General features: G+C 40.8%; 1 protein-coding gene across 1 annotated transcript in view; it reads right to left on the bottom strand.

Moving 5' to 3' along the window:
* Positions 1-12568, bottom strand: part of Rpa1 (replication protein A1) — a 49498-nt gene that overhangs the window by 21231 nt on the left and 15699 nt on the right. The window contains exon 5 of the mRNA XM_051180024.1: positions 6375-6463. Within this exon, the coding sequence (XP_051035981.1) occupies positions 6375-6463 (89 nt within the window). The remainder of the gene's footprint in view (positions 1-6374; positions 6464-12568) is intronic.

The following is a 12568-nucleotide window of genomic DNA, read 5'->3' as shown; positions in this document are numbered from 1 at the left end:
CATCTTGAGGGAGTCAGTTCTCTCCTTCCACTTTATGAGTCCTGGGGATGGAACAAAGGCCATCAGGCTTGGGGACAAATGCCTTTACTTGCTGAGCCATCTGACGGGCCATTCCTTTTCTATATAAGATACAGTAGGAAATCCCATTTTCAGAGCCATGCCTGCTGCTGCATACATCTGATTGAACTGGACAGTCACTGGACATACATTCATGTCCATAAAAAGGTAAATGAGGACCAAGGGAACAGCTCGGTTGACAGAGTGAGTATAAAGATCCTAGTTTAATACCTGGATGGGCGTACTGAAAAGTAAAGATGAACTAGGCAGGCAAAGACAGGCAGATTCCCAGAGCTCACTAGGTTCAGTGAGAAAGCCTGTCTCGGAAAATAGGATGGAGAGTGACCAAAAAACACCAGACATGATCTATGGCTTCCCCACACATATATGTAAACAGATGTACGTGGTAGGATAACTGCCGCTCAGAAGGACCCTCAAAGTCAGTGACAGGAGGTAAAAGAGAATAACCAGAGACAGAAGTGGGAAATGGAGTGCTGGATACATCTGCAGATTCACTTGGGGAAGATTAAACAATGCAACTGATTTAAGGCCACTGTGCATGTGCTGTGCATGTAAAAATGGTAAATGGTCCACTGCAGTGGCACCTGTTTATCTCCTTGAGCATAGAATTTAGCTTCATTCTACTTCCTAGTACTCTTTTGCTCCTCAAAATTTACTTTTTTGTAATTTACCCTGCTCAGTTTGCTCCTTTTCATTACAAATCTTCATTAGAGTTACCACTAATATCCACACGACACAGTCTACACTAGGCTGGTTTGAGATTTCTTCTGCCAACAAAATTAATCCAAAACTCTTCACATTAGCTTCAGGCAGACTCTTTGGACAAGGGCAAAGGGAGCCACTTTCTTTACTAAAATATCACAAGAACATCTCTAGGCAACATACTAAATTTTTTTCCTCTAAAACCTCTTGAGTGATCCCCCAACAGTTCAAATAATGTTTAGCATTTTTGTCTTCCATGTTCCTACTAGTATGGTTCATTATTAAGCAGTGCTTAAAGCATGCTACTGCTCTCATAACCCAAAGTACCAAGTCTAAATTCCTCCAAATAAATGCATGGTCCAAACTATCAAAGCAATACCCCAGTTCCTGGTACCATTCTGCCCTATTGTTTTTATTGGTGTGAAGAGACACCATGACCATGGCAATTCTTGAAAAGAAAACATTTACTTGGGGTGGCTTGCTTACAGTTTCAGAGGTTCAGTTCACAATCATCATGGTGGGGATCATGGTGGTATGCAGGCAGATGTTAATGCTGGAGCTGACTGCAAAATCTTGCAGGCAACAGGAAGTCGACTGAGACACTTAGAGGTACCCCGAGCACAGGAAACCTTAAAGCCTACCCCTTCAGTGACACACTTCCTCCAACAAAGCCACATCTCCTGATAGTGCTGCTCCCTCTGAGATTATGGGGGCCAGTTACATTCAAACTACCACACACATTTAAATAAATAAATAGAACAAGTAAAAAAAAAAAAAAACAAAAAAACCACTGTAAGGCAAAATATCATAAGAAAGTCACAAAGAATCTACAACTTGGATTCAGGCAGTTGCACTTTAGGAGTGTGTGGGTAGGGACGATGCAATAACAAAGAAAAAGAGGCTATAAATTTGAGAGGGAATGATGGGAGAGACATGGGAAGAGATGGAGAAAGGAAATTGAAATATCTCACACACACACACACACACACACACACACACACACACGGGGGGGGGGGGGGGAGTTCATAACTCATATCTGAATCAAAGGACAACACTCCCTACTTTTAAAAGAACTCTTAGAAATTGAGAAGAAAAGACAAACACACAAGAAAACAGGCCAATAGTAATAATAATAATAATAAAAAAAACCCAGCCCAGAAGCCAAAAAACTAAAGCAAAGGGGCTCTTAAACATTTAAAAGGATTAATCTCACTCATAAACAAACTAAAACTTGTGCCATACTGCTCTTTACCTACCAAATTCTTGTTTCTTTTTGGTTTTATCCATGTGGGGTACAAGAGGAGGATTTAAGAGGAGGTTAATTGTTGTGTAGCTCCTGAAGGATAAAGAGACCCTAAAATGTGTAATTTATGAAGGGCAGCAGTGGGTGCAAAATGCAGTGGCCAGGATGGAGTATGACTCTCAACACAATCCTGTAGTTTTGATTTCAGAATCATGCAGCTCTACTCAAAACTTAAAACAAACATTAAAGCTGGAGAAATGCTTCAGCACAGCAACTAGATGGAGGCTCACAGCCCCGTTACTCCAGTTCCAGGGGAGCCAACACCCTCTTCTGGCCTCTGAGCACTGAACGCACATGGTAGGTTTTATATCCATGCAGGCAAAACACCCACACACATAAAATATGTAAAAGACAAAGATACCATCTTAAGTTTCTTTTCTTTCTTTTTCTTTTTTCAAGACAGGGTTTTCTGTGTATGTAGCCCTGGTTGTCCTAGAACTCTCTCTGTAGACCAAGGCTGTCCTGGAACTCAGGAGATCAGCCTGCCTCTGCCTCCAAGAGTGCTGGGATTAAAGTCCACTACCAATGGACTTAATAGTTATACTATCTTTTTTTTTTTAAGTTTTTGTTAAATTTAAATTTTTAAAAACTATATAATTTTATGAGCAAACATGATAGTCAAACATACCAATATTAAATAAAGATAATATTGAACATATAAGTAAAATTTTCCAATCGATTCATTCACACAACTTATATACTTAAACACATTTTCACAATAATGAAAAGCTTTGAAACAAAGACTTCTGGATATCAAAAATCTGCCCAGGAAATAGCAAATGATAATTTCCATTTCTGTTTGTCTATGGTTTATTGGTGGGGGGTGTCTTGTACACTTCCTGACCATTACTTTGAGGCAGGGTTTCTGTCTGAACCTGGGGCTCCTGTTCCTTGGCTAGGCTACAAGCCACCAAGTCCCAGTAATCCTCCTGCCTCACCTTTTTTGGAGCCAATGTTATAAGTGTATGTGGGCATCAGGCATGTTACATGGCTGCTGGGAATGGAACATTATTATTTATCAAGAGCTCTTAACTGCTGGACCATCTTTCTGGCCCCCAATTCACATTTCTTGAAGCAACAAAAACCCATAGATGATCAGAGTATAGAAAATGAGCATCAGTGGTGTGCTCAGCCACAAATGGGACATCTCTCTCTCTCTCTCTCTCTCTCTCTCTCTCTCTCTCTCTCTCTCTCTCTCTCTCTCTCTCACACACACACACACACACACAGAAAATGAGTATCAGTGGTGTGCTCAGCCACAAATGGGACATCTCTAACACCCACCCACCCACACACACCCCAAGTCTCAGTGACATCATGAAAAGAGACGGGGGAGGGGACGACCTGTAAGAACAAGAGGTCAGGGAGGACCTAAACAAAACAGTGTCTGCTGGACAAGACAGGGCCTCTGCCCTCACTATCTCATCCTCTTTTTTTTTTTTAGATATATTTATTTATTATGCACACAGTGTTCTGCCTGCATGTATCCCTTTGGGTCAGAAGAGTGTACCAGATCGTATTATAGATGGCTGTGAGCCCACCATGTGGTTGCTGGGAATTGAACTCAGGACCTCTGGAAGAGCAGCCAGTGCTCTTAACCACTGAGCCATCTCTCCAGGCCCCACTCCCTTTTTAACAATTTATTTATTTAGACAGTGTTCTGCCTTCGTGTATGCCTACATGCCAGAAGTGGGCACCAGATCTTTTTACAAATGGCTGTGAGCCACCATGTGGTTGCTGGGAACTGAACTCAGAACCTCTGGAAAAGCAGCCAATGCTCTTAACCTCTGAGCCATTTCTCCAGTCTGCCAGTCAAAATGCTAACACAGAGATTGGAGGGGCCCATGAGGCTCTATTTTTAAAACACACTCACACACAAAATAAATAAATGTAAAAGAAAAGTTCAAGCAGAAATTATCAAACTGGACAACAAAAGAAGACAACTATATACTGCTTTAAAAAATTCAAATGCAATACAAATTTGTGCTAACAATATAAATACATTAATAATAAGATTATGGGAAAAGGCATCCAAGATGACTTAGAGAAAGTGGTTTGGTTTATGTGACAATCAGGTGGATAAAGAAAAGCACTCCACAGGAGGCAGATCCTCAAAAAGACAGTTATTCTAAATGGCCACATACTTCAGAATAGGGCCTCAAAATATAGGAAGAAAGTTAAGAGAACTTCAAAAGAAACATAAACCCATGATTACAGTTGTAGGGGTCAGAATTCCTCTCTCTATTGATAAAACAAACAAAAAGTCAGGAAGAAGCCAGAGTACCTGAACTACACTAACCAGTTCTGACATTTATGAAACACTGTACAACTACATACATTCTCTTAAAGTATTGATACATTTACCAAAAAGTATTATAATCTGAGGCACAACTAAAAATAAGACTCCATCAATTTAACAGAATTTGAGACACACATCTGTTGTTTATCATAGGGAATTAAATTATCAGTAACAAAAAAGATCTTTAGAAAATCTCCACACTTACAAATCAAATACACTTGCATTAGCACTGTTGTATGAGCCAGGCATGGTGGCATAGTGGTGGCTGAGGCAACAGGGTGATGTTTGGGGAAGCCCCTGGGTCAAGCCATCACTAGTGAATTCAACTGTACATTTAAGAAAGAAATAGCAGGGGTTCTACATGAACCTAGAAATGTAAAATGAATATTCTCCAGATCACCCTGTGTGGTTAGGATCACTCATATCCCAAAATCAAACTGACACACACAAAAACACAGATTAAAATTACTGGGGGGGGGGGGGAACCTGGAGAGATGGCTCAGTGGCTTAGAACATGCACTATCCTTACAGGACCAGAGTTTAGTTACCAGCACTCACATCAGGCAGTTCACAACTGCCTATAACTTAGGAGAGAGCCTAACATGTCTGCCTTCCAAGCATAGAGACACAAAAACATAATTAAAAATAATAAAAATAAATCTTTAAAAAATGCAAAAAAAACACTTAAACAAAACCAAATCAGGTAGACTCAGCAAAAGCAAATCCAAATATGTGAAAAGGATAATATACCACAAATCCAGACTTATCCCAGAAATTCCAGGATGCTTTGGCATCTAAAAATCAATTATAATTCACTATATTAGCTAACTGAAATAGAAAAGGAATTCGATTATTAATATACATAGAAAAGGCATTTGAATGCACCATTCATTCTTAACAAAAATGTCAATGAGTATGAAAAAGAAGTAAAATTTGTTCAACCTGATGAAAAAAGAATCTAGTGGCCCAGCAAAATGGCTCACATGTAACCCCAGCACCCCAGGCAGAGGATGGACTGGACAAGAAGCACCCAAACACCTAATGATTAGAGGAATTCCATCCCTGGATCCCATCTCCTGGAGACAGGAGAGAACAGATTCCTGAGAGTTGTCCTCTGATCTGTACATACGTGCTGTCTTCATACACACACATACTAAAAGATTAAAATTCACAATTCAATTTTTGGGAGGAGGGGTGTAAGGAGTAGTGTTTTTCCACCTGCCGCTGGTCTTGTCCTGCTGCCGCGCCAGCCCCAATTTAACACACTGAGACTCTGTATTTGATATAATGCTGTTAGCCAGCTACTTGTTTTTCATCAGCTAGCTCTGTCTTAATTATTAACCCATTTCTGTTAATCTACTATTTCCACATGGTCTTATCTAGTCTGCGTCTAGTCTCCCCAGTCTCTCCATCTTGACCCTCCTTGCTACTTCCTCTTTCCTCCTTGTCTCCTAGTCCCGCCTATCTTCCTTTCCTATTGGCCAACAGTGCTTTATTCATTAACTAGTATGAGAAACATATTTACAGAATGACATCTCCCATCAGAGGGGCTTGATAGGGTCTCATTCTGCAGAACAGGCTAACCTGAAAAATCATGCGAGTGTTCACTGTCTTTCTTAAATTTCTCCTCATTTATTCACATATCATTTCTTCAGTATTGAAACAGTAAAAGAAGCTGAGCAATGGTAGCACACACCTTTAATCCCAGCATTCAGGGAATAGAGACAGGTGGAGCTCTGTGAGTTCAAGGCCAGCCTTGTCTACAGAGTGAGTACCAGGACAGCCAGGGTTACACAGAGAAACCCTGTCTTAAAAAACCAACCAACAAATTAATAATAAAATAAAGCAACAAGAAACAGACAGAATGACCTGGTTTCTAGTTCACCAAATCACCATTTTATTATTAAGACTACTAAGTCACACAGTCACATTCTGGATCTATATATAAAGCAGTATCTAATTGAGGGCTACAACCTATAAGGAGGATTTTACCTTCATTATAGGGCACTGGATTCCCAATCTTTATTCCAACCTCTTCAGCTGATTTCACAACTTCCAAGTCCATCAAAATAACTACTCTCCTACAAAGACAAACAGATACAAGTTAGAATACAGAACTCTGGAGCTTTGAGAAGAGCTAAGAAGTTTAGTGATTGTCTGGCTAATAAACTGCATCTTTATTAACTTTTTCTCATTCTTGAATAACTTGTGAAGTGTTAATTCCTACGTAAACTCTTCATTCACACATCAATGTTTGTTTTATTTTTTTTTTTATATGACTATAGGGGTATTTACTTCCTATCTAGTCCCTTAATTAAAACAGTACATCTTGCATGTGCCATTATCTTCACAGAGCCACTGACATGAGAATTTAGATTATTAAATACAAAATCCTAACCTGTTTTCAGAAGCATATACTTATCTAAACCATTACTTTTTCCCAGTGAAAAGCAATTATGGTAGTAGACAGTTTAAAATTTTAGCTATTGGGGGCTGAGAATAGAAATAGCTGTGCAAGCATGAGGACCTGAGTTTGATCCCTAACACCCAGAGGACCTGAGTTTGATCCCTAACACCCAGATAACAAGTCAGATGTGGCGGCAATGTGCATAGTTCCAGTCCTGGGGAGAGAGAGACAGAAGGAGCCCTGAGTCTTGCTGGGCAGTCAGCCAAGCATAACCAGCAAGTTCCAGGCCAGTGTAGCCATCTCAAAAAGAAAAGTAGATGGCACCCCTGCTTCCACAGGTATGGGCACAGATACTTGTGTACATGCATGAACACACACAGACACACACAACAGCTCGTGTGGCTTCATGGTCTGGTTCTGCTACAATACCAGCCCCCAGCTCATCTCACCTCAGCAATTCTAAGTGTGCTGCCCTCCAGCCCAGCTGTTTTCTTTCAGTTCCTGGCATAAGCTATGCTTCCTCCTGCCACCAAGCCTACACCACGACGGTCCACTGATTTTTTTCCTCTCAATCTGCTTCATCTACTATGTACTTTTTTATCTCTTATCTCAAACTTGGAATTGAACCAAGGACTTATTCATGCTAGGCGAATGCTTTACCACAAAGCTACACCCCTTCATCTTAAATATCATTTCAAAAGACATTTCCTTGGTCTCTATTTAGATCAGGTTTCTTTGTCCTATTGCAGCCGTGATTTCATCCCTTCACAACACTTCTTTTAGTTTTAAGCTCTCTATTAATTAGTGATTGCTTTCCTTCACTCTACTAGACTGCACTTTATTGAAAGGCTGGTAGGCAGCTACAGTGCCTAATTAAGCAACAGCCCAAAGATGTCATTTAATACCTACTGGGACAAGATGTCATGAACCCATCTGCAGATTAAAAAGAACTGATAGAAGGAGATAGCTCGATAGTTAAAGTGCTTGGGCATACTGAGTGTGAGCACTTGGAGTTCAGACACCCAGAGTCCACACAAATGCCAGGTGGATGTGGCAATCTGCCTGTAATTCCATCTTTGAGATAAGAGAACCCCAGTGCCAGCTGGCTAGCAAGACAGGTCAGATTGGGGAGCTCTGGGCTTGACTAAGACCCTGCCCCAGAAGTGAAAAAGTAATTAAGGACGATAACTCCCAAACCTTGGCTTTGCATGTTCACGTACAAATGCCAATGTGTGCACACACATGCACATCCCATGCAGATTGGAACAGAAACATGGAATTTGAAAGTAATATAACCACAGGCAGGTGGGATGACAGAAGAGTTGCCAGTGGCAAAGAAAAGGGCGGGTAAACCCGAGCAAAGATTAAGCAATTATCATGCTTTACTCTTTGGATGGTCTGGCTGCCCAAGGCTGGACTTTACATGCAGTACATCTACCCGTATCAAGTTATCCTGCCAGGGTCCTGCCACTTTAATAAAACAAGCCTGAAAAAAATGATCTGCTATGAATTGGATATGGATAATCTGTTAAAATATCCTGCTAAGCCAAATGTGGTGAGGCATGCTTGTAATTCCAGCATTTGGGATCAAGAGTTCAAGGATCACCTCAGATGCACAGTGAGTTAGAGGCCAGCCTGAGCTGTATCTAGGCTGGAGGGAGATGGCTCAGTGATTAAATTGTATACTGTTCTTGCCAAGAACCTGAGTTTAGTTCCCAGCACCAACATCTAACAGGTCACAACTGCCTTTAAGCCCAGCTCCAGGGAATATATCATCTCTGGCTTCCAAAGGTACCTCCCCACAAACACATGTATACATACATAACCACAAAGTTGCATGCGCGCGCGCGCGCGCACACACACACACACACACACACACACACACACACACACACACACACACACAGTCTTTAAAATTTTCATCTAGAAGCCAGGCAATGGTGGCACACACCTTTAATCCCAGCACTCAGGACGCAGAGGTAGGCGGATCTCTGTGAGTTTGAGGCCAGTCTGGTCTACAAGGACTGTTACACAGAGAAATTGTCTAAAAAAAATCCCTGCCACCACAAATTCACATTGAGGCCAGGAGAAATGGCTCAGTAGGTAAAAGCTGGCTGCTCTTCCAGAGGATCCGAGTGAGATCCCCAGCTCCCACATGGTAGCTCACAACCATCTGTAACTCCAGTTTCAGAATATCTGATACCTTCTTACACCCTCTGTAGACACAAGACACACGTGGTGCACACACACACATGCAGCCAAAACATTCACAAACATAAAATTAAATTAAAATAAAATTTAAAATTAAAATACAGTATTAAAAACGTGTTGTAGTGAGATAGTCCTTCTGTGGCACTGACCACGCCCATTGGGGGTGGAGCCATGGGCGGAAGTGACCTGTGGAAGGAAGTTGGAGGGAGAGCCGGGGAAAAGCTCTCCTGCCCCCTGCTGGCGTGACTCGGACAGGAGGGTTGAATTTCCTGGTGTTCATCTGTCTAGGTTGTAAGTTATTTCTCCCTGAATAAACATCTATTCGGCCTATTTGTTTCTCCTGATCCTTATTTAACCGCGATAACGTGTTTCATCTTACAATACATACACACGTTAAATGAAATATAGAGATGAATACAATAGCACATTAAAATAATACACCAAATCCACTCTACAGAAAACCTAGGTAACCTTTATAGGGATACCATAAGCAAAAATAGAGACTATGGGAAACAAAGGATTAGAGATAAATGACTTGGTATTGTAGACGTAAACAGTCAGGGAAAAAGATACAAGGAGGAACATACGGGTATTAGAAGGCCTCCATACCATGTAAATTTACTTTGGATTCTGATTCAAATGAATGTATACACAAATGTATACAGACACATACATATATAAACATTTATATATCCATATATATGAGTTGGAACAAGACCACCTGTTTTAGATGTAAAGGTAGCTGTTTTTTATTTTTGTGTCTGTGGAGGTATATAGTATGAATGAGTGTATGTTGTGTGTGAATATGTGCATTTGGGTACATGTGCTCCACCTGTATGTGCACAAGCCAGAGGTCAAGACACCAACCAGTAAGGTAGGTATCTTCTATTACTCTCAACACTTTGTCTGTGTGTCTATCAATCAATCAATCATTCATTTATCCATCCATCCATCCATCCATCCATCCATCCATCCATCCATCCATTGTCAAGGTCCCTCTAAGTAGCCCTGGCTGTCCTGGAACTCACTCTGTAGACCAGGCTTGCAATGAACTCTTCCCTCTGCCTCCTGAGTGCTGGGTTTAAAGGCGTGTTCCATTATGTCCAAACTTTTACATTTATTTACTTATTGTATATGTGTTTACACACACACACACACACACACACACACACATGCTTTGGTACATACAAGTGAAGGTCTGAGAAAAAGTTTCAGGAGTTGGTTTTACAATGTGGGTCCTAGGGGAACAAACTCAGGTCTCAGGCCTGGTGACAAATGCCTTTATCTGCTAAGCCATCTCACCAGTTCCTCCACCTTAATTTTTTATGTTTACTTTTTGGTTTTCTGAGACAGTCTCATTATGTAGTTATGGATGTCCTCGACTGGACAGGTAGACCAGTCTGGCCTCGAACTCACAGACATCTGTCTGCCTCTGCCTCCAAGTGCTGGGACAAAAGGTGCCCACGCCACTGTGCTCAGACTTCCACCCTTTTTTCTTTTTGGATACAGGATCTCTGAGCCCAGAGCTCAACAGCTGGGCAGACTTGCTGCCAGTAAACTAATGATACACGTCTCCCCAACCCCACCTCCAGCACCAGGGCTGTAGAGCTTCTTCTGTGGGTGGTGGGGGTCCCAACTCTGGTCATCATGCTTGTGGGGCAAGCACCTTACTAACTGAGCTGCCTCCTCAGCCCCAGCACTTATCTCTCAAAACTAGTTCGTCATTTAAATAAAAATGCTAAAATGCCTACCTGTGAAATAAATTATCTGAAACTTCAAAATTATCCAGAGTATACGTGAGAAAAAGTAGGGCTAGAGCAGGACCAGATGATGGCAAGTGATAATCTCAGTGAGGGCTATATGGGGACTCAATTCCAGTGTTCTGTCTACTTTTATAAACGTTCAAAATCATGCAAAATATAAAACAGATTTGAAAAGAGAAAGGAAGCTAAGAGGATTATTTTTTAGAGGCAGGATTTATTATGTAAGAATGAAAGGACAGTTCAATATTAATCGGTTAAAATATTTCATACTATTAAAGGATTAAAAATAATATGATTATATCAAGCTGTAGTAAAAGCTTTTAAAAAATTTCAAGAGCATTCCTATAAAACCCCGAACAATATAAGGACCCAAAAAAAGTACTGGACATGATAAAGTATATGCACTTTACAAGATAAGTGATGTTGAGCACTGAAACCAAAGGCTATTCCATTACTATCCAGGTAGAGAGAAGGTACCCGCTGATACACTACTGCCAACACGGTTTTAATAGTGCTAACTGGTTTAGAACCATTAAAAACAAACAGCCTGGGGAGAGGGCTCAGTGGATGTAAGCACTCGATGAACAAGCCTCACATCTGTATTCGACCCCTGGCAGCCATAGTGAAGGAGAGAACTAAGTCCTGAAAGGTGTCCTCTGACCTTCACACACACGGCACACATATCCTCTTCTAATAATAAAACATTCATTATGTCATAGCATGTGTGCCTACATCCATATGCCCTGCACAAATAATAGACAAATATAAAAAAGACCTCAAAAAGAAACAAATAACATACATATTACAATAGAGATATAATTTGTCTAGAAACCCAAGGCTTTCAATGGTACGACATCATATTCTTGGATGTAAAGACCTAATGTCAAAATACATCAATTTAATGCATTGAAACGAGACCTCTGCTTGGTTTTTGAACTTGATATAACTCTTAAAATTCATGTGGAAGAAAAAATATGAAAACTGCCAACAAAAGTCACTAAAATATTCTACAGATGGTATTTTCACAGTACATAAATATAAAGGCTGTGAAAGATGTGCAGATTATCCCCTCTGGCCGGCTGGTGAGATGGTAGACCAGTATAATTGTTTGGGAAAGTAGTCTGGTAATATTCCTCACAAAGTTAAATCATAAAGCCAGCATTTCAACTTGCAACTTCTCTCCTAGATACATCCACCCCTGTGTCCATGTCAACAGGAAACCACTGCCAGTAGATCTGTACAGGAATGAGGATGATAGCTGCGGCATTTAATTAACATACATCCTCTCTAAGTTTTTAACATCTCTAGATTACTTATGATAACTATTTTATATGCAAACTATTTTATAATAAGAATATGACTTACATATTCAGTTCACATGCAATACTTCCCCTGAAGACTTCTGATCAGCTGGATTTGTGGACTGAGACTCCACAGGAAGAGGGCCAACCATATGAAAACTTGTACACTAATGTTCAGCGCATTATTCAAAGTGTACACAGATAGAAACAACCCAACAGCCCAGAAACTGAAAAACAAGATAAGCAAAATGTGCTGGGTCTAGTGGCCCTGGTCTGTAATCTCAACTAACTGGAAGGTTGAGGCAGGAGGACCACAAGTTCAAGGACAGTCTAGGCAACTTAGCAAGACATTGTCTGAAAATAAAAGGTAAAGAGGGCTGGGGATGTAGCTCAGTGGTAAAGCTTCTCCCAAGCATGCCTGCTGACCAGCACCACACACACACACACACACACACACAACGATAAGCAAAACATGATCTGTCTATACAACAGAATATTACAGTC

This window comes from Phodopus roborovskii, unplaced genomic scaffold, assembly GCF_943737965.1.
Source record: "Phodopus roborovskii unplaced genomic scaffold, PHOROB, whole genome shotgun sequence".
Taxonomy (NCBI): domain Eukaryota; kingdom Metazoa; phylum Chordata; class Mammalia; order Rodentia; family Cricetidae; genus Phodopus; species Phodopus roborovskii.
The sequence above is the reverse complement of the archived record's forward strand: the minus strand, read 5'-3'. Positions and strand labels throughout refer to the sequence as shown.